General features: G+C 36.0%; 1 protein-coding gene across 6 annotated transcripts in view; it reads left to right on the forward strand.

Moving 5' to 3' along the window:
• Positions 1 to 24251, forward strand: part of Nipped-A (Transcription-associated protein Nipped-A) — a 494348-nt gene that overhangs the window by 376771 nt on the left and 93326 nt on the right. For all 6 annotated transcript variants that reach the window (XM_069825168.1, XM_069825181.1, XM_069825178.1 and 3 more), the window contains exons 44-49: positions 2771 to 3031; positions 6805 to 6935; positions 11136 to 11292; positions 15441 to 15691; positions 19327 to 19498; positions 23273 to 23440. In XM_069825168.1, the coding sequence (XP_069681269.1) occupies positions 2771 to 3031; positions 6805 to 6935; positions 11136 to 11292; positions 15441 to 15691; positions 19327 to 19498; positions 23273 to 23440 (1140 nt within the window). The remainder of the gene's footprint in view (positions 1 to 2770; positions 3032 to 6804; positions 6936 to 11135; positions 11293 to 15440; positions 15692 to 19326; positions 19499 to 23272; positions 23441 to 24251) is intronic.

Below are 24251 nucleotides of genomic sequence, written 5' to 3' on the forward strand. Positions count from 1 at the left end.
GTTTTCTAATGCCAGGCGTTTGACAATAAAGTCATTTGACCTCTTGCACTCCAATATTTTTCAAAGATATTATCATGGCCAGCCACTGAAGCACAGATTTTGAGGTGTTCCAAATCCATTTCTTGTCTTGAGTTGCACAATGGGCAGTTAGGAGACTGATATATTCCAATTCTATGCAGGTGTTTGGCCAAACAATCATGGCCTGTTGCCAATCTAAATGCAGCTACAGACGATTTTCGTGGTAAATCGGGAATTAACTGTGGATTTTGATGCAGAGAGTTCCATTTTTTTCCTTGGTATTGTGTTATCAAATTTTGTTTGTTGAAGTCTAAGTATGTAGATTTAATAAATCTTTTCACAGAGTAATACGTAGATTTAGTAACATGTCTGTAAGTAGCAGTGCTACCCTTCTTTGCTAAAGCATCCGCATTCTCGTTTCCCAGGATTCCACAATGGGATGGTATCCATTGGAATACAATTCTTTTATTGAGTGATATTAATTGAGAGAGCATTTTAGTTATTTCTGCTGTTTGAGATGAAGGTGTGTGTTTAGAGATTATTGATAGAATAGCTGCTTTGGAGTCTGACAATATAACTGCATTTTTAAATTTACTGATGTGGCATAGAAGATTCCTGAGACTTTCACTTATTGCAATGATTTCTCCATCAAAACTTGTTGTTCCATACCCAAGAGATCTATAAAGTGAGAAGAGACAGCACGTAACACCTGCACCGGCACCTTGTTCTCTGGAGATCAAGGATCCGTCAGTGTATAAATGAAGCCAGTTTTGTGGAGGATACCTAATATTAATTGTCTCTAAAGACAATTGTTTTAGTATTTCAGTGTTTACTTCTGATTTCAGTATTTCTTGTGTTAAATTTAGATTATATTCTATATTTAATAGAGTTAAAGGGTGTGGTTTAATTTGTAGGTTTTCTTTTAAATTCGGGATATTGATTTTCTATTTTAATTCTTGAACAATGGATATGAAACTTTTTTGAGTTTTCAATCTACAGAGAGGACTGTATGAATGCCAATTGTTTCCTGGTAATCTGATAATTTTTTCATATTGAATCAGTGCTTTTTCTTCTATTGTCATTTTGATGCTGTTAATATAAGTGAGGAATCTCATAGAATCTATTGGAGTTGTTTTGATTCCACCAGTAATGAGTCTGAGAGCTTGGTTTTGAACATATTCTATTTCGTTTATGAAAGGTGAAGTAATTAAAATTTCTCCGCAGTATGTCAGCACCGGCTGTATAAACATTTTGTATGTAATGTTCAAAGTATTCCTAGAGCATCCCCATTTCTTTCCTGCTAGTCTTTTTAGAAGGGAGAATCTTTTACGAGCTTTTTCAGAAATGTATTTCAAATGGTTGGTCCATATTAACTTACTGTCGAAAATAATTCCAAGATATTTGGATTCATAAGTCCTAGGAAGGTGTTGGCCATTGTATTGGATATTGAATTCTCTTTCTTTTTTACCAAGTGAAAATATTTGGTAGTTACTTTTGCTTAAATTGAGTGTCAATTGATATATTCCATTCATGTAGTTGATTTACAGCTTTAAGAGCAGAATTTTGAATTTTGTCTCTATGTCTGTAAGATCCGGAAGTCCACAAAACTATATTATCTGCAAATAGTGCTGTTTTCATGTTTGATTCCTCTAATAGGGAGGGTAAGTCATTTATATAAATATTGAATAAAGTTGTGCTGAGGACAGCGCCCTGAGGTAGACTTCGATATGTTTGTCTGTAACTAGAAAGTAAGTTATTGAATTTAGTGGGAATGAATCTTTGACTAAGGAATTCTGATATCCATCTGAACATATTGCTGGAGATACCTAATTTCTGGAGTTTTAGTAATAATTTATTTCTCCAAACAGAGTCATATGGTAACTGAAAGTCAATAAATATTGCCAAGGTATCTTCTTTCTTGTTAAAACTATCTTTTATTTCTTGGCCGAGGCATATAACTTGTTCATTGGTAGAGTGTAATTGTCGAAAGCCGGCATAAAAGTATAAACATCTTCCTACTGAGTTCGTGAGTGCAGAATAGCTTTATGCAGAAAGTCCATGCAGCAATAATTGAGGGGCGTTTTCACAAAACTCGTTATCTACATTTTATTCGATTTTGAGGTTTTAGCGTATCTTTATGTTTTTGAGTCAGGAGAATCCAATGGTGCTATCAGAATTAAGCTAAAGTTGGTAAGTATATCAGTAACTTGATCTTGAAATAAAAGAGATTTTTCAAAACTCGGTATCTACAGTTGTGTTTTTTAGAAAAGAGCTCTCTTGAAAAAAACAAGATTTTGTAGATAACGAGTTTTGTGAAAACGCCCCTCAATTGCAAAAAAAAAAAAAAAAAACATTCCCGTCATAATAGGGACTGTGTATGTGTGACTCCCAGCAGGGGCATTTAAAATCAATGTAGTGTGGCGCGTGGCATTTAAATGCTATTCTACTCCCTTATTATAGCGTGAAAATAACTTGTAAACACGAAAAACTCGCATTTTATGTTACATGATATTTAAGTGTAAAATAAAAAAATGCGTTCACAAAAAAATATTCATTTAAATGTTTAACATATAATCCCATTATATGTATTTTGTGATGCAGAGAATTTGTATTTCCGTTAATGTCTTTCTTTTTTATGTAATTTGCGTAATGAAAGAGTAAACTATCACCGAAAGTATTGTAGATCAAAATATGTAAATCCATTCAGGTCTGAAATGTTCTCTAATATCAGTATACTATGTGCCGTGTGCAGGAAGATATTGACATGGATCTTCAGACTGTGGGCTCAGTGGATCAGAAAGAAGAACAACCCACCATGAGGAACCGCAAAGCTGCTCTAGCCCACTTGATATTGCGTCAGTCCAAAGTACTAGAGTCCATTCGCTCCACAAGAACTGTGCAGTTCTTGTTTGCCACTGCTCAGCTCTGCCACATGGACACAGCATTAGCAGAACGAGTGTGGCTAGACTGCTTTCCTCGCCTGTGGGGCATCCTGTCTGAGAAACAACAGACAGTAAGTTGTATGCTGAAAGTACATCACAGTAGACCCCTTTAATCTGAAGTCCAAGGAACTGGAAAAGAATCACTTTGGTTTAACGAAGTTCGAGGGTTTGATGAAAATAGATCCCTATTGTCTAAAACGGAAAATTAAGACTATCAACTTGATTTCTGTCACTGCAGGTAGACAGCATTCTAAGGTAGGCAGTTTTCATAAACACAGTGCAATGTACCCTATCAATAAATAAATGCTCATACATTTAACAAATTTCTGATATTATTTTTAATGAATAAAAAATACACTTTCCTAGAAATCATATTACTCACTCACTCACTTACTTATGGCTTTTAAGGAACCTGAGGTTCATTGCTGCCCTCACAAAAGCCTGCCTTCATTTCCTATCCTGAGCAAGATTAATCCAATCTCTATCATCATATCTAACCTCCCTCAAATCGAGTTTAATATTATCCTCCCATCTACGTCTCGGCCTTCCCAAAGGTCTTTTTCCCTCTGGCCTCCCAACTAACACTCTATATGCATTTCTGGATTCGGCCATACATGCTACATGCCTTGTCCATTTCAAACGTCTGAATTTAATGTTTCTAATTATGTCAAGTGAAGAATACAATGCATGCAGTTCTGCATTGTGTAACTTCATTCTATAACTTCAACCCTCTTAGCCCCAAATATTTTCGTAAGCACCTTATTAAACATCCTTAACCTCTGTTTCTCTCTCAAAGTGAGGGTCCAAGTTTCACAACTATACACAACAACCAGTAATATAACTTTTATAAATTCTAACTTTCAGCTTTTTTGAGAGCAGACTGGATGACAAAAGCTTCTCAACCGAATAATAACAGGCATTTCCCATATTTATTGTGCATTTAATTTCCTCCCAAGTGTCATTTATATTTGTTACTATTGCTTCAAGGTATTTGAAAATTTCCACCCCTGCAAGGGATAAGTTTTCGATTTTTATATTTTTATTTCGTACAATGTTCTGGTCACGACACGTAATCATATATTTTGTCTTTTCAGGATTTACTTCCAAACGTATATCTTTACTTGCTTCAAATAAAATTCCCGTATTTTCCCTAATAATTTGTGGATTTTCCTCTAACATATTCACGTCATCTGCATAGACAAGCAACTGATGTAACCCATTCAATTGCAAACCCTCTCTGTTATCTTGGACTTTCCTAATGGCATATTCTAGAGCAAAATTAAAAAGTAAAGGTGATAGTGCATGTATTTGTTTCAACCCGCAGTGAATTGGAAAAACATCTGACTGAAAGTGGTCTATACGGAGCCTGCTGTACATTTCTCTGAGACACATTTTAATTACTACAGTAAATATCCTTGTGATCATCATACAATACAATTCAGTAACTCATTACTTACTGAATAAGTGCAGTGCAGTGCTACACACAGTAAACTATAGGACATTATAAAGGTACAGTAACAGACTGAAGTTTGTCAGAATTAAGATATTTCAAGCTGTGGAATTTGCAATAAAGAATAATGATTACTTACAGCAGAGAACTAAATAGGAACATTATTTTCTTATCGTTAAAAAAATCAATAATTGCTGTTTAATGGACTACTACCCTCAACATGACAGTACTCTCTGACCACGTCCAGAACTACTGTGTAGGCCAGGGGTCATCACCACAGAGCACCCTGGGGATAGCGTCTCTTACCTGTGGAAAACGCAGTGCACCATGGTGCACTCGTAGCTGTTAGCAAGTATGCTCTCTACCTCTTCCTACTGCACGACGGTGCACATGGGATGGCACTGCTTACCCTTTGCACATTTCAGCGAGTGCTGACGACCGACCACTCATGTAGGCTGTAGGAGGATCTCACATCGCCATTCCAGTAAAGTCTAAATAGAACGAGACTTCATTTATACTGTATTAACATATTAGAATTATAATAATTGAAAAACATATTACATACATTAAATAAATATCAATATGGCTAAGCCACAAAAGCCATAAAAGACTAAACACTTGTGTATACTATATAAACTATGTTTGGTTTAGCTAAGGAATAACTTATGAAATATGCACAGAGGAGACAAATTTCAGTTTGTAGCCCAAAATTCGGTTTACACTATGGAGTTTTCTCCATAAATTCAGCTGGGACCAAGCAGTGTGTTTGATTTAGCCAAGTGTTCGGTTTATCCGACTTCAGATTAACAAGAGTGTACTGTTTGCTTTTAATAAATTTTTTTCCACTCCCACAGCCGTAAGTATGCTGTTATTAGCTTGTTTTTAGGGAAATAAATGGATTTTACCATGATAATGTTGGTTGCTGTTGGTGATGGGATATAATTCACATTGCTTCTCTATGGAAGTAAATGAGAATATATTTCATTCAATAGTAACATAGCAACAAATAAAATAATACTCAAAACTCGACGATCCTCCCAACAGATCTGATATTAAATTACGTAAAATGAAAAAATATGTTTCTATTACGTAAAATATGGGAGTGAAAAAAACATGATATGCAATTCGTGAGTAAGCAGAATTTACCAGTCTCGGACTGTTTAAGTGCAGCCCTCTCAATGCAAGGGTGCGTACTCATCCTCGACTAGTAAAAACTACTTACCTTCCTTAATACATAAATAACTGTATCTGTCCTTCTATGCCTTTTCAATGTATTAATTTTAACAATAATTATTTAACAAAATTGATGTGTTCATAGTTAAAAAAATGCTGAAAATCTTTGTTTTTATTATTAACCCTTCGTAAAAATAAGAGGGCTTCAGTATATGTTTATGTTTTATAATTTTTCCGAATTGAAGGAAAAGAATAGGATGGGTTTGGATAATTTGGGTATAAGCCATAATTTATTGAATAAAACTTCACCTAATCTTCAGTCACATGCAAATGTCTATTTCGCAATTGCCTATCATGGAATGTTAAAAATTTGTGTTGATCACACTGATACTGCCTAGTAAAAAAAATACAGTTTTTCTTACAAGTCTGTGAAATGACCTATCGCATTCAAAGCAATATTATTGGGAAACTAGGTGTGATACAGTAACCAAATTCATGTATGTGTACATTACACAAGTTTTGAACACGTTTTTTAATCAGTTTAGTAGTATATCATTAATAGTTTGTTAGTAAATTACAATTTACAAACGTAAGGTGATTTGAGTATAATTACAAATTAATCGGCAACTAACCTAGTTTTTTGTTCTGGATCATGCCACGATACAAATTATGGATTGGTGAAAGACAAATAAGTATCTGGATTATTATCTGTCCCTGATTTTAATGGGAGATATTTCATTAGAAAATAAGCCTTATCAAGGACTTAAGTATTGGCTGAGATTTTTTATTCTGTTAGTCTAATTAAATTTTTAAGTCCCCACCTAACCTGTAAATTTTGTTCTAGGATACATACACAAACCTATGGTTGGGATAATTTGATTTTATAGGGACTTGAAAGCGTGATTTACTTCAATAATACACATTATTCCCTAATTTCCCCATCCATAAGGTAAATTGAGTATAGTTAAATTTAGGGTTATTATTGTGATAAGAAAAGTTCAACATACTTGAAAATGAAATAGAATCATTCTAGATGGTCACAGCGCTAACATATAAAAAACTGACTAGAACATTTTATCATGTGGTAACAGACTGTGGGTCTATAAACTTAAAACAGGCTGTTTTATGGGCAAATTATCCCAAACCACCTTAATACAAACTTAATTAACTGTGTGTAATATGACAGTATTCTATACTTGTAATCATGATTGTTTTTTTTAGACTCTCTTGGCTGAGATAGTGCCGTTTGTGTGTAGTGGAGCTCATGTCCTGCAGAAAGATTGTCATCCTAGTGCTCTTAATACATTCATAGAAGCCATGTCACATTGCAGTCCACCCATTCCAATCAAACCGTAAGTATATTAAATCCCTCACAAAACTGAATTACATCTTCATTATCTCGGAAGTGCATTCTGCAGATATTAAGATTGTTGTTTAACTTAGAAGTGATACAAGCGCTTTGAATTTTTTTGCATTACATTGTCTGAAATTCCTTATTCATTTTATATCTTAAAGTGACTTTAATTGTAAGTATACAACTGCAGAAGATAGATATGCCTATTACAAATATTTTCATCACTGAGCAAAGAAAACATAAAGAGAAAATATTGCAATGCAAGGAGAAAGAACCACTAACATAGCTTAAGCTGTAGGTGTATTCACCCGGTATTTCAGATCTACACTCAGGTGTGCATTCCATTTCACTTGGCGTGACTACCTACGGTTTTTCTTACCTGTAAAGCAAACGCCACATATTAAATCCTCGGCCTCATCTCACTATCACCAATTCTATTGACACTAAATAACATAGTAAAGCAAACTCGATTATCTGGGCTAATCACCAGACAAATGCATACTTGTAACTGAAAACATAGATAATACAATTTTTTTCTTTTTTACTTCAGGACAAATCTTATATAGTAGGCATACAATACTGTGTTCGAAAATGAAATGAGTCAAACATTTAACACATTCACTTATCACTTTTAACAATAGAGTACGCTAATATAAAATAATGAAGCACTTACGATTTCTGTTGCTGGAAATAATGTAATACATTTCATTACACAGTCCCTAAAAATGTCATTTTCTATTTTTTGTTGTAAAGAGAAGAATGCATATTGTGCAGTTCAGCAGGATCATCTATAGAGAAAGAACATCTTTTCCGAAGTACTAAACTCAACAAAGAGATGCAACAAACAAGTGCTCTCTACTGGGAAGCAAGAAACAAAATGGGTTAAATGTTCGCAAATGTGGCTATTGGAAATCAGCCAACCTTCTCTCGGTGTAAAGTAATCATTATTGTTCTTTTGCTTTTGAGATTCATTTAAATATGAGGCGTGTTCTTAAAGTAAGTTCCGTTTTCAATTATAGGCGTCGCATCGCTGCAGTCGTTATTTTGCACATGCATGTTTTCTTCTTCAGTCTTCAGGCAAACTGTGCATGCAGTTTCAGAGCTTCAGTCCGTGTGTGTGGTTAGTTGTGATCAGTTGAAATGTTTAAAGTGATCGAGCACCCCACTGACTGTGAGATGCGGTCTGTTATCCGTTTCTTGGATGCGAGAAACATCAAACTAGATGACATTGATCATCAACTTTGTGAGGTGAATGTTGATGATGCCATTAGTGATGGAATGGTTAGGAGATGGGTTAGGAAGTTCAACGAAGGCCGCGTCTCTGTGCATGACAAGCAGCGTACCGGTCGGCCATCTTTGATCAATGACGATTTGGTGTGTGCTGTCGATGAAATATTCATGAGGACAGGAGGTTCACAATTTCTTCGTTTTCCTTGAATTTTCCACAAATGTCACAAATTGTGACAGATCAATTACGATATCAAAAATTGTGCTCACGATGGGTACCCAAGATGCTCACCAAGGAACACAAAACCAAACGAGCTTCCAGTGCATTGAGCTTTCTCACATGTTACAGTGAGCAAGGCGATGAGTTTCTTGACCATATCATGACAGGTGACAAGACTTGGGTGTCTCACATGACACCTGAATCGAAGCAGCAGTCCATGTAATGGAGGCACACTGCATCGCCAAGGAAAAAGAAATTCAAACAAACCATGTCAGTACGCAAGATCATGTGCACTGTTTTTTGGGACAGAAAAGGAGTCCTACTCGTCGAATTCTTGCCTCCGGGTGTAACCATTAATAGAGAAATCTATTGTCAGACCTTGAAGAAGCTCCGTCGTGCAATTCAGAACAAGAGACGTGGGAATCTGACCGACGGAGTTGTGTTGCTTCATGACAACACTCGGCCACACACAGCTCGTGACACCCAAATTGACCATCCCCCCCTACAGCCTGGATTGGACTCCGAGTGACTTTCATCTCTTCCTGCACCTCAAGAAGTTCCTCAGTGGTCAACGTTTTGATGGCGACGATGAAGTGAAAACAGCAGTGCGGGAGTGGTTTGCATCGCAGGCGGGCGAATTCTACAATGAGGGGATAGAAAGACTTATGCCACGACTCGATAAATGTCTCATTAATGGTTGAGATTATGTTGAGAAGTAATTGAAGTGTGGAGAATACAATGCAACAAAAATGGTTTGTAAATATCTTCCCGTTTACTTCCTACACCCTTTTGGAACTTACTTTAAGGACACGCCTCGTACTTTCCTATGCAAGTACGAATATTTTTAGTGCAACAATTTGAGTGTAATTAAAATCCCATTGTTCCACATAATCTAAAATAGTGTCAACACTCTTCAATGCTGTAATGTGCCGGACACTTGCTTCTTCTCTTTCTGCCAGGATTTCTTCTTCCCTGTCACTCCATTCTCTGTGTCAGTCACTGCATTGACGATTTCTTCATCTGTCATAAGCGAAAAGCCCAATTCACACACATCCACACACTCTCAACCACTCTTAAATATTTTCACTGCCTACATTTTCAAATTATTCAATGCAGGAAATCAACGTGGTGATGTCAGGAAACCTCTGGAGGTCATCCTCTTCTATGTTTGACAGTAGTTTACGTCATGAGCATGTAATTGTTCTGACTTTATTGCTGCCCAAGCCTTTGAAACCATCATGTTAATATATTGTGGCAACCATGCTGGAAGATTCTAGTTGCCTAGGGAGTGCGCGTGTATCCAGCGTGACACGGGGCGAGAGGACGGAGCAGGAACGGGAGCTCGAGCTTCGGTGGACACTGAGGCACAGCGCAGAGCAAGGGAGAGAGCTACGGGCTCGGCGTGGAGTGGAGGGGATTGACATAAGGGAACTCTGGAGGCCAAGTGTTGTGGAGGCCTAGAAAGTTCGCGAGGCAGAACAATCGAGAACGTATGGTTTAATAAATAAAAGTGCGAGCAGCCTTCGGTGTAAGTCAGTCAGTCAGTAGTGAAAGAGAGAGATCCAGCCTTGGGCAGCGAGCGAGGTGGACCTGAGTTCGAGTTAGTCTTTGGAAGTCAGTCAGTCTACACGTGAGTCTTCGAGTGAGCAAGGAAGCCAGCCTTCGAGACCGGGGTTCGACATGAGGGGGACCACAACTGTGACAGCGACCAGGCGAGGATCTGAGTTCGGCATACAGTGAACTTGAGTGGGTCCATAACTGTGGCAGCGTCCAGGCGAGGATCTGGATTCGAAGTGCAGTGAACCATATCCGGAAGGCTTGGGTTCGAAGTGCAGTGAACTGTAACTGGAAGTCTTGAGTTCGAAGTGCAGTGAATTGTATCTGGAAGGCTTGGGGTTCGATGTACCGTAACTTGAGTGAGTGAGCTAGGAGAACTAGCCAAGGTGAACGAACTGAGAACTGACAGTTTTGTTCTGTACATAGTGCTTTGTGAACATTAGTTGAAATTAGGAGTACATTGTTGTTCTTCTCGATAATACATGTGAATTGCCATTGTCGTTCGGCGGAGTGCAATAACAACTACTGTGTTGAGTGGAATATCCATTGTTGACGGGTGTGAGATTAAAGTTAGAAATAAAAGTCACATTACTGCTGAACAAAAGTTACAATATTATCCCATTTCTAATAAATCTCTTACGAGTTGTGAACGTAGATTTGCTTCATCAACACATGACACATTGATCCATGGTTGAAGAATGGATGTCACATTGTGTGGCAAAAATTTCACTCATATTTGTCCATCATGGGAAACAAGCTGATCTTCAGAAGAAAGTGAAGAAGCATTGTCTAAGAGTAGGACTACTTTCACTGGTTACCCTTTATGTTTTAGGTAATCCATAACTTTAGGAACAAATTTGGATTGAAACTGGCCTTGGAAAATTTCTCAGTTCATCCATCCTTCCATTTGGTTAAAATAATGAATTGGGATATTCTGATTTCATGCTTCGTTGTTTTTATGTAAAATCTGTTATTGATTTTTTTACCTAATTTTAAAATTTCTAGCCATTGCATGATTACTATAAATTGTCATTGATAAACATTAAAATCCAAACCATTTTACTCTCCAAAATGTTTTTCGTTTTTTGATGAAAACACAGATAATTGTTTTCACGTACATTGAAAGAACTATAATCATTTAGTAAGCAAGCATATGTAGTACATAACTTTACTGACTGGATACTCTTTCTGCAGAGTTCTTATGAAGTACTTGGGAAAGTCACATAACTTGTGGCATAGGATGACTTTAAACCTGGAACAGATGGCATTCGAGCAGAGCAGCAACCAGTTGAAGCTGAAGCGTGAAGTTGCAGACTGCTACGAGTTCGAACCAGTTGTATCTCCTCAGCAGGTAAGTGAATGCTGATCACTTTCATCAAAAGTTAGATAGAATAAACTGGGATCCTGACTCTCGTAGTGTAGAAATTACTTTTTAAAGTAGGTTATAGTTTTTACTCTTAATTTTTGTTTATAATCAGTGCACAGCTTAAAGGATGTTTATAAAAATTTCTTTGAAAATTTGGTGTCTGGTATTCATGATAGCGTTATGTATTGTTGATAGTTTTCTTAATAATTAATTTGTGTGTTCAAATTTTTTTCATGCTAAGTCTTCACTCACTACAGAACAGACAAGATCCAGCTGACATCATTGCATCAATTTAAGTCTTTCCCCATCTCTCCCCCCCTCCCCTGTAAAGGTTTCAGCATAATTCTTTTGATGGAAAAATGGAAATTTACTTTAATATTTTATATTAAAGAATAGAAAATATAATTGAAGAGTTGATTTAAATCTTATTAAGAGGCAAAAGTCTCTCTGAAATATGGCAGTGGAAACTGGATTTTGAATTTCAAATATAAAGCAAAAGAAAGAGTGCATGTGTGTGTGCATGTGTATTCAATCCCTAGATTATGGCAATGAAGCCGAAGCCATTAGTCTTTCTACACTCCAGTTCTTTTGTATGAAGGTGTCTTCTTTCTCTACAGCTGCACATCTCTTAAGATGTTCCGTTCATTTCTTCACTGGTGTTGCATAGGATACAGGAAGGTGTATTGAGTGTGTAGATGGCTTGTTAAACAGTCTCGGTCTGACACCAATCTAAACAAAGCAACAGTAGACTTTTGTGGTGCTTGTGGAATTTCTTCAGGATTCCTTAATATTATTTCCCTTGGTTTGCCTTTAACTTTGTCCTTTATTTATTTTTTCTGAATTAAATGAAATTTGTTGTGAATGATTTGTTTTAATGGAAAGAAAATGCTTGGCTTCGTTTCTATATTATTATTGTACCGTTTTTTTGCCAGGGCACTTAATATTTTCCACACATATTGCAATGCAAGTGGATTCATTGTGTACTAATTTGATCTTTTTTAAATTTATCAAATTATTTGTAATATTTCTAGATTCTTGGATTTTGACACATTTTTAAGTTGACCCAGGTATTGCTGGTATTGAAGCTTGTGTATGTGACAAAATTACAACTTTCTGAAATTTATTTATTCTGTATAACAGATTCTGTAAAACTATGTTGACCTGAAGTGTAATTCTCCCGAAACTAAAATGTCACTTTTATCCTTATTTCTCCAAAATTAAAACAGCTTTCAAGGAACGAGCTTAAAACGCAGTTGTCCTGATTATTTTATAATGTCATCAGCCATTGATTTCCAGTCATAAATGACACATTGTGTCTCCAGATGATTAGTATTTCCATGTTCAGAAAAAACATATTTATTCAGATCAACTCTTAATTTATGGTGCATTCAACATGTCTGATTCTGCCCATTGTGCAACTCAAACCAAGAAATGGATTCGGAACACCTCAAAATCTGTGCTTCAATGGCTAGTCATGATAATATCTTTGAAAAATATTGGAGTGCAAGAGGTCAAATGGCTTTATTGTCAAACGCCTGGCATTAGAAAACAACAACAACATGTCTGATTCTGCAACTAACCCTACAATTTTTGTTCAAGCTTGCCATTGAATGTGATGGGTTTTGAAAGCAAATTTAACATTATAAAGAGATCTTAGATTTCAAGTTTATATGATGAAACAACTTTCTTAGGTTTTTAAAGATGACTAGTTTTTGAACTAGAGGCTTCATATAATGTATTATAATCATTTTCATAGCATTAAAAAATAAATTGTCTTTATGGGGTGCCAGTTATGCAATAAGAATGCTGCATGCATTAAAACGACAAAATTTTACAAATAATTAAATGTCAAGTGACGGCCTAAAAGAATGTTTAGATATAGCAGGAATTTGATTCAGGATTCCAAAATATAACTTGATTTTTAGATATTTTCTCTGGATATTAACAATGTTTCTTCAGAAATGCAATTAGAAATTATTGAATGTGGAATGAGTGGCTAATACAAAATAAGAGAAGTCTGTGTGGTTTTACACAAATTTTCTAGAAGTTAGATTTCCCTAAGTACACAAACATGCTGCACATATTTTGAACATATTCTGGTCTACATACATTTGTGAACTTTTTTTTTTAATTACGTTACGAAAACCTCACTACGAAAATCATGTGTTGAATAACAAACTTAAAAATGTTTTTTGATTATTCACAGTTCAGACAGTGACTCATAATATTGAGAAATTCTTTCAAGAAAAAGGAACCAGAAATCGAGAAAAATTATTGTTTCAAAGAGATACGAGAGTCACTAGGAAAGTTTTGAGATACGCAACAATTAATAGCAAGAAAATTGTCATATCGCATTATTTCGAAGTACTCATCAGCACAATCTATGCACAGTTTCATCTGCCGGAGCCAATTCTGGAAGCAATCATGCCACACATTCTCCGGGATGGTACTCAGCTCCTCTCCATAGGCAGCAAGAGCTTCTTCTTGACTGGAAAATTGGTGCTCAAGCAATTCTTCACTTTTGGGAAAAGGAAGAAGTCGCACGATGCTAGGTCATGACTGTAGGTTGGATGGGTCAATAATTTACAGAGGTTTTTCCAGAAAGGAAATTCTTGCAATGGCCATGTGGGCAGAGGCATTGTCGTGATGCAACAAAATACTCCACAGTCTTGGCCTTGGTGGACTCTCCTGAAGTTTTACGAATACTCTGGGCAGACAGGTCTCTGTATACCACTTAGCAGTAACAGTCCTCTAGTTTTTCAGCATAACAGTAGCCACATGACCGCTTGTTGAGAAGAAACTGGCCACAATTTTCTTTCCTATACTCCAATGTCTCTTCACTTTGGTGGTGGTTGCTCATCTGGGAAGATCCAGACTGATGACTGATGCTTGGTTTCACTACAAAACTGGTAAATCCAGTTCTCATCCCCTGTTACAATGTTGAAATTCGCTGAGAGTCCCCTTATTTAAAACTTTCCAACATTTCTCTGCACCAATCCACCCTGATGTGCTTTTGCCCCTTGGAGAGGTTGTGTGGCATCCATCGAGAAGAAATTTTTCTCACTCATAAATGTTCATGTAGAATGATGGAAACACTTGGCGAATTAATCCCTAAGGTCATCTCTATGTCTTTACAGATCAGTCTTGAATCTTCTTTTATCATGGCCTCCACACAAAAAATGTTTTCCTCAATAACTATTGTTGATGGCCTGTCACTTCTCTTTTCACTTTCAAATGAGCTTCTCTCCCTCTTAAATTCGGCGAATCAGAGGAAAATGTTGGCACGTGAAAGGGGAAGGTCCTCGGAAGCCTGTGTTAAACGTTCAAGAGATTGTGACTCATTGAAACCACATTAAAAATCTTCGCACGAAAATGCTCTCTCTTTAGCTCCTTTTGCACTTACTGGTTTCATGCACTCTTACAACTTGGAAGGCCGATTGCTCAGCTTTCAAGTGCTGTAAAAGTTTCTGACCTTGTCACCAGATTGTCGTGTCTCAAAGCTTTTCTAGTGGCCCTCGTACTTTCCAGACAGTATGTTATTTCTTACTATGTTATTATTGTAATGTGTGTTGATTTACTGCTTCCATATGACAACTGGTAAAGTGTTCATTTTTTTTATAATTGCATTACTTGATACTGTTCACAATAAATGTCATTCAATTTTAATATATTAAAATATTACTAAACAAACTGGATAGTGCTGCACAGTTATTTTGATAGGTATATGTATGTACTAACTATTCTTTAATTTCTTTACTGTGTTTATAACTGGACTTAATTACCTGATTGTTAATTCATATTATAAATTCTTAAAGTAATGTAAGAATACCCACATGTATTGTGCATTGTTTTTGCGTCAATGTTTTCAGCTTCTATTGTAGTTAATAATTTATGTGTGAATGATTATACCATTTATAACTATCTACATTGCCCAAAAGGTTCGATACATTAAGCAAATTCATATATATTTTAACGGTGGGCTATTTGCAACACATATTTGCTCCTCATCTCAGAGTCTTCATTTGCTTATACTTGAATATGAGTTAGTTGATTGGGCATTAGTGACATAACAGGGCTGTGAGTTGCATTCAGCTGAGTTAGAGGAACTGATGAATAATGCTACATTGTTTCAGGAGATTCTAGACTCCCTGTCTGATATGTACTCACTTCTGTGTGAGGAAGATATGTGGAGTGGTCTGTGGAAAAAACATGCTCGCTACCCTGAAACAAACGTCGCCATTGCCTATGAGCAGCAGGGCTTCTTTGAATCTGCTCAAGGAGCTTATGAGGTGGCAATGAGCAAGGTGCGAAATGACTACAGCTCGAGTCCTGCCCCTGGAAGTGTGCAGAGTGAACTCAGACTGTGGGAGGAGCACTGGATAAGGTGAGCAACATTATTTTAAATATAAAGTTAGATGATTCTGATATCTCTAAAGAGATGTTATTGTGCCAGTTTCAAAACAGAGTGGTTCTTTGCAGTGTGATTGCAATAAAGAATTTGTAGAATTAACAGTAAGGTAAATAGAAATGTTCCATGAAAGTCCTTATCACAGGTTTTAGCTAGGACATGATGGTACAGTATTTGAGTCTGGGTCTCCTACATAGAAACCAATTATCTCTCACAACTAATTTTAACAAAACTTTATACATTAAAATCCCTCGTAACCAGGAATACCAAAACAATGGCACATGGCACTTTTGCTTATGCTATATATATATATATTAGTGTTGTGGGATTTAATTGATTAATCGATCATTTTCTGTTGTAAGATTAATCGATCAAAAATATTTAATTGTATAATCGAGTTGATTAAAATTAATCGGTTGTAGTTGATATTAATTATTATTTTGTTAATACAAACTCATAAAAAAAATTTCAAGTATATTTCTCTCTCGGAAATTGCTTACTTAAAAGTACTGTTATTTTCTAACTGTAAACCAGGTATCGTAGGAAAAATCTTTGCACAAACACTTCAGAAAGAGATGGAGATATGAAGACAGTGATCTAGTCTACCTCTATTGAAAGATGAAACACAATACGAAACCCTTATTAAGTTTTATGGTTTTCCAAGAAAATTTCCACCTTGTTGTCAGCTTATCTTCCTAACATATCAAATACATACTTTTCATGGATTCGTCCCCCTCATCCCTTATGTCTATACTGTGTGCAAGTGAGAGCGTAACTACCTTCTTCTCTTCGTAAAATCTGGTAATTCGATTACAATAGGGGCCAGTCTTCTGTTTCAACCGCTGTAGTTTTGCAGTTGCAGTTTCTGTACTGAGTTTGTATATGAAGGTTGTGTGTTTAGTTTGATAAAGAAAAAAAAAAAAAATCAGTTTTCTGTGGTTTGTGAAAAGTGTAAACTCCATTATGTCATATGAAAACTTGAGAGGTAAACTCAGTGAAACGTTTGGATTTAAATTGAACGATTGTGGACAAGTGTGTGACAGAAAAAAAGTTTTTTCGTGTTTAGTGATGCAGGAAACATTGTTACTAAACATAGAGCGGCACTTAATTCGGAGCGTGTGAATGCACTCACATGTTTAAAATCATGGATGAAGCGGTATTAACTAGGTGAGTCTTTATACTTTTTGTTATTTATGTTTGTTTCAAAAATTCCCGGAGAACTTCACACAATAAATTATAAGGCTCATAATAAATATGTTAGTAAGTAATTAAAATAGTTGTTTTGTAATATAACGATACAATCTATACAGATATACAACATTTAATACTTATGCTTATCACCAAACACATGTTAAATTTAATAATAATTGTGTATTACAGTATATTAAAACATTTTTTTCAGCTTGATCAAAACTCGATTAATCTACCGATTAATCGATTAAATTCAAATAGTTAATCGATTAAATATTTTGATCGATCAACAGCACTAATATATTAAATCTGACATGTTGCCACATTAGGAAGTTCGTACGAACTTTCATGTTCAGTGAATATTCGTATCTAAAATTGGTGCATTACAGGGGTGTATGCAAAAGGAGGGTTACCGGGTTTGAACACCCCCCCTCCCCCCGAACTTAAAATAATTACATATTTAGATTTGAGTATTTTTTTAATCCATAATCGTTTTCTCGTCTTTAATTTTTCACTGTCTGAGTACAAAATCTACATCGGCATAAGGCATACCCCTCCTTCAATATAATTCCTGTACTTGGTGATGTGGCATGTTCGAATTATAACAATACTATTTTGTAATAAAATGAAGCCGATACAATATGAAATTTAACTTAGTTGTTAAAAATGGGATACTTACTTACTTGCAAATGGCTTTTAAGGAACCCGCAGGTTCATTGTCGTCCTCACATAAGCCCGCCATCAGTCCCTATCCTGTGCAAGATTAATCCAGTCTCTATCATCATATTCCACCTCCCTCAAATCCATTTTAATATTATCCTCCCGTCTACGTCTCGGTCTCCCCAGAAGTCTTTTTCCCTCCAGCCTCTTACTAACACTCTATATGCATTTCTAGATTCGCCCATATGTGCTACATTCCCTGTCCATCTCAAACGTCTGGATTTAATGTTCCTAATTATGTCAGGTGAAGAATATAATGCATACAGTTCTGCGGTTAAAAATGGCTGTGAAAAAATTATGTTTCAAAGATTTTATAAGGATATTCATGAATATGTTCTATTAGATAATATTAAGAAATATACCATAACATAATAATAATAATAATAATAATAATAATAATAATAATAATAATAATAATAATACACAAAATTTTAAATATACCCTACCGATAATGTAAATTGTAAACAACTCTAATAATGACCCCCTCCTTGACAAAATTCTGTGTATGTCACTGGTGTATTATTTGTATTGTGTGGTGTGTTTTGATAAAGAAAATCCACGTACCATAGTTTTTATGTTATTCAGTCATGATCAAGTGATTGAAAAATAAGCTTCACATGACTGTAGTTTCAGCAGTTGGCATCATAAAATATGAACATGTATTTTTTTTTTTAATTATCCAGCAAAATCTCATCCGGAATTAGCTTGGTCCATTTGGTGCTGGTTAAGAGGGATCCTTCTTTGCATCCTACTGTTGTCAGAACGTATTATTATTATAGGCACATATTTTACTTACTTGTTGTAAAACGCGAAAAGCATGCATATAAGGCAAACTATATGAATAATTCCTGAACTGAACAAGATGTATTCTTTTTGAGATACAAGTAATGATGTTTGTAACGTCTGTGGTGCCAAAGAACCTCCTGTCTTCAAAAAAACGGAATATAATTGCAGCTATCTCTCTCTCCTGCCTATTTACCTCTCTCCCTTTCTGTCTTCTCCTCGTACACTCCTATCCTCCACACTCCTTCTCCCTCTCCTCTACACGCCACCTCTCGCCTTCTCCCCCCCCCCCACACCCCACCATTCTTTTGAAAGTGGAAATTACGAAAAAAATTTTCGAAATCATTTACAGAAAATTACAGTTTTGTATTTATTTTTATGTAAGGGTTTCGTATAGAGTACTGTTTCTGAGTGTGTAGAATTCTGAATCTTCATTTGTATGTTTTCCGGATAAAACATATTTATATATCAAGAACAAGGAAACAAAGGTAGAGGTGTTCAGTCATCAACATGTTTTTTTATATTTTTCTCCAAGTACTTCGATTTTTCCTATCACTTCATTGTAGTCATATTGTGATTTCGTTATCTGTAAATAGTATGTGTGCTTTAGAAAGGACGTTAAATAAGTAATTACCTTCACCATCTTCAATTACTGTAAACCTTGGGTAAAATTGATTGTGAAGTACATTAGCTGCTACTCTTCCTGTTGAAATAGATTAGCATAGTTGAAATAGACTAGCATATTTCGTTTGACAGATGTATTTTGTCTCAAAATATTAATCACTACAAGTGTCAGTCCTTTTCTAGTTTGGCAATATGTAAATAAAAATAAAATTCAGTAGTTTATTGTACATCCAAAATAAAACATTTAAGAAAATCCAATACAATATGTTATGTTGCATTGTTTCTTAATTTAGATGTTCCAAAGAGCTGAATCAGTGGGATCTTCTGCTGGATTATGGACGGGATAAAACCATTCACAACCCATTTCTGATCCTAGAAAGCTCATGGAGAGTGCCAGACTGGAATCTCATGAAAGAGGCTTTGAATCAAGTGGAAACAAGTTGTCCCAAAGAAATGATGTGGAAAGTAAGTTTTTCGTTTATTTCAAAATCTTTGTACGATTAATAATTATTAGTAAATTTTCTTATGAAATATTTCTTACTCCTGTACATTCATCACATGAAATTCTATTGAGCACATAATATGTACTATAGTTCTGTTTCTTTTATTTGTAGTTGTTTATAGTACGGTCCTTAATCCCTGCAGTGGCTGAGTGGTCAAACCAGCCTGTTATGAAGGCAGTCTGGGTTCGAGTCCTGGTCAAGCTGGGAATTTGTCATTGAAAAATCGATAGTGACACTTGGGTGGACAAGATCGCAGTTGGGATTTTTCTTAGGGTTCTTCTGTTTCCCCCCATATTAGGCATCTACATCATTCTGTCAACATTTCTCTCCATTCCGTCATCATTCCATAGCATTCCCAGGACACTGGCTGGCAATGCACTGAGGGGCCTACCTGCTAGGAACCTGAATGAATGAATGAATGAATGAATGAATGAATGAATGAATGAATGAATGAATGAATGAATGAATGAACGAACGAATGAACGAATGAATGAATGAATGAACGAATTGAAATGGATCGAGCCCTTTTGGTCCCGTGCACGTAGTCCACTTTAGTGGGCCCATTGTGCCCCAGACAGCTGGAAACTTTACCCAAGTTCGGAAGCTTCCTTGAAGGGTGGATTGGTCTCGGATCTGATTTCCTTATATCCTCTGATCTCAGCGTATCTGAGCCCAAGAGGACATGTCTGATTGTGGACAAAGGCTCACAATCATCTAATAAGTGGAGAGAAGATTCCACTTCTCTTCCGCACTGTAGTCAGTCCCATCACATGCAGGTGTTTCCATGTAGTGTTGTGTCCTCTAAGCTGTGCACAGTTAAAGGTTAAGAGTACCCTACCGATCTTTCTGCTAGGACCCTCTATCAACGTTCGAACTTGTCTAGCATTTGTGAGATTTCTCCATAGAGTGCTATGCTTGTGAATCACCCATTACGTGATTTCCCATTTGGCCCTCCAAGGAGTGATACTAAGGACAGGTTCCGGCCCCATAAAGGTATTTATCGAGCCCTCCCTCGCCAACCTATCGGCAATTTCATTACTTCTGATCCCACATGTCCTGGCACCACATAGTGTTACAGGGCATCGAGAACAGAGAAGATCCAGTGTCCTCTGACATTGCTAGGAACCTGAGTACGCAGCGAACCTCAGTTTAGTCAGCCGGTGTGGGTTTGGGAATGTACCTAACTTAAGGGTTAGCACAATAAATCTTTAAAGGTCACAGTGCTAGGTTGTAGTGCCCCTCCCGAAATTCCATTCCAATTCCATAGTACGGTCCTTGTAGGCTGTATGGTATAGAACAAAACTTCCTGATAAAATAAATTTTCAAGGAGTTAATAATATAAATTAAATTAAATAAATGACAGGCCATAGATGGCTGACCAGATGGCTGCTAGCCTCACGTCCACATGCCTCAGCAGAACTGAACCAACCAATGTGGAGTAATGTGTGGTCAGCCACTATAGTTGGCTTACAAAATCGGATTTCACTACTAACTGTAGCTCCCTTAGTTTATGACTATCACTGGTCCCATAAACTGGGTGAAATTTCATGAGAAAATTTCTTCTCCCATGAGGACCCTAACAAGCACTCATTCTGTATTACTAATCCAATATAAACCCTATAGCCCTAGACCATGCAGTTATGGTGTTGGATGAGTTATTAATGTAGTGTATTTAAATCATCTGACCGTTATTTGACAGAACAGTTTAAGTTTATTGCACTAGAATGAAGTCTTGAATTAATCTTAGTATATTCAAGTTAGCATTATACTCAATGATTTAGTATGGCTATGACATCAGATTGTAAAGAATAATAGTTGTCCTAATAAAGACAATGTGAATTTTATTGCACACTTATTAAACACAAATTGATGAAAATGTGTTATCTCAAAAACCTCAGTATAATAAAATTCTTTATATGGTGCTTTATGTATTTATTGACACATTTATACATCTTGATTACACAACTTTTAACACCATATCACTTTGTAAAACGTATTATATATATTTCACGTGTTAAATTTTATGTTACCTTGTTAACATGTTTCAGCCTCCTATTGCCCATCATTAGAACATTGCTGGTCTTGGTGCCACATCCCCACAGGAAACAAAACAAAAGGCGCCAAGACCAGCAACAACCAGTTCTGATGATGGCTGATAGCAGGTCGAAACATGTTAACAAGGTAACATAAAATTTAACACGTGAAAGACATACAATACATTTTCCAAAGTGACACATTTACTTATTCCTTAGAACTTACAACTTACTTACTTACTTAAAAATGACCTTTAGAGAACCTGGAGGTTCATTGCTGCCCTCACATAAGCCCACCATCAGTCCCTATCCTGAGCAAGAATAATCCAGTCTCTACCATCATATCCCACCTCCTCCCATCTACGTCTCGGCCTCCCCAAAGGTCTTTTTCCCCTCTTGCCTCCCAATTAACCTTATTTTGTGGTTTCATAACAAGTTGCTGCTGCTGCTATCAATGCTGCTACTCATTGTTAGGAACATTCGATTTTCAATAATGATTTTTTTTCACGAATTTTTGCTACCTGCGTCAGTGAATTAAAACATTTAGAGGTATGAACGAGACTTGTTCTGGAGACATATTTTACTATTGTGATTTGTCGCGAATTTTGCTCGTTTTTTCCATTCCTTGCGAATTTGGCAATTTTTTGTGTTAAATGCTACTTTTTTATGGATATCATTGAATCATATATTAATCTATCATGAAATTCCATTATTTTTATTTTCGACAATAAAATATTTAAAATAAGTACAAAAATGGGTTTGTCTTTCATGTTTTATCATGTGAAAAGCATGGCTGCTCACCTGTGAAAAATGAAAATCTGTGTGTTGCACATAATGCAATGCTTACCCGTTGGTTAGTTACAAACTAAAATAGTAAGAAGAAATGTATAAACGATATTTAGCATATTTTCAACAAGAATACGCAATGAAGATTAAGGAATAATATATTTAAATAATTCAGCAGCCATACAGCCTCTTGTAGTGTACAAATGAACATAGGCCTAATAGTTTTAATATTCACGTGACACTTTTTTTCCATCTAGTGTGTAACTGGCCTTATTAATTCTGGGGAAGCATGTAGGGTAATAAGTGTTTTATTACCAATTTTCAGAAATGATTACTACATTTAAATTCAAGCCTTTTCTTCATGATTTACATATTTAAATACCAACTTTTTCATGATTTACATATTTGAATAACGACTTTTTTCACGATTTACGTATTTAAATAACTTTTTAAACGAATTACAGTAGTTTTATTTACCGACTTCGATATATTTTATTCACCATTGATGTCTTTGTCTTATGCTCTTTCCCTTTATTTATCTTCCTCTATTATTTTCCTTTCTTTTATCAAACTATAAGTAGGTCGAAATGTTAGTAACAGTGACACATCCATATACACGTCCTTAATCTCTCATTGCTTTAATTGAACATACTGCGTTGGTCAGATTTAAAGCTTTTTTTTTTAAGCCAGAGGGTGTGCGAAATTTGCTGGAAAGGCGAGTCACTTCATAGAAATAATATCTGAATTTATTGTTTTATAAAGTTCCTTCATTTAGAACATAAAATCAGAGGATACATTTTCTTTGCCGTTGTTAAACGGTACCGTGTATGTGACTGAATGGTGCACCTGTTTTTTTTCCCCCCCTTCTTATTATAAATAAAATTAGTGTTATCTGCAGTTATTGTATTATTGTTTAGATGAACCTGTACCGCGGTTTCCTTGCTATCTGCCATCCAGAAGAACCACATCTGAATGCAGTGGATCGTTGTGTTGAACTTGCCAGTGGTCTGTGCATGAGGGAATGGCGTAGACTGCCCCACATTGTGTCACACATTCATCTGCCTCTACTGCAGGCTGCACAACAGGTAATATACTAGTTAAAATATCACGAACTGCACATTGTGTCATACCATATTACTTGGATATAAGATTCCCCCCCCCCCACCGAAAAAATTTGGGAGGGCCCTATATTCCCGTATCTAAAAAAATTAGTAGGGAGTCTAAAGATAAAATAACCAATAAACATTCTTGATTAAGAGATTTCCTATCAACATTAGATATACAAAATATTTGCACAAGTCATGCATATATTTTCTTAGATTAAATTTAATGGTAAGAAGAAAATTAATCAATCTTCTTAATGTATCCACCTGTTTGCTGACAACATAAAGTCCACTATAGTCCACTGTAGTCTATTCAGTTCTTGTTTTTCATTAGAAATGAGGGATATTTTGACTGGTGTTCATTATAGATGCCTGTTGCTAGTAGCCAGAGTTCAGGTGTAGTCAATATATACTGCAGAGCTGAGTCTTCTGCAACTGGTACTTATGATTTTAATTTACTTCTTTTGTGGTTTATGGATGGACAGTGTATAAGAATGTGTCCAGATCTTCATCATGATTATTACATCACAGACAAGTAGGAGTATCGGAAAGGTGAAATCGGTGTAGGTACAATTGTGTGACAATGTGACCTGTTCTGGCTCTTGTTAAAAAATGTTTGAACATGTCTGGGCAAGTTTTTGTACATTTCCAGGTCATTTCGTTTCTTTTATATGGACTGTAAAATTTTTCCTTTGTCAGAAGAGAGCCAGTTGTTGATCCATAGGTTTATAAAATGAAAACTTACTGAAGCAAAGGCACTGGATAGAGATATCACTTGAAGAGGTCTTGGTTG

Source organism: Periplaneta americana, chromosome 1, assembly GCF_040183065.1.
Source record: "Periplaneta americana isolate PAMFEO1 chromosome 1, P.americana_PAMFEO1_priV1, whole genome shotgun sequence".
NCBI classification, from domain to species: Eukaryota; Metazoa; Arthropoda; class Insecta; order Blattodea; family Blattidae; genus Periplaneta; species Periplaneta americana.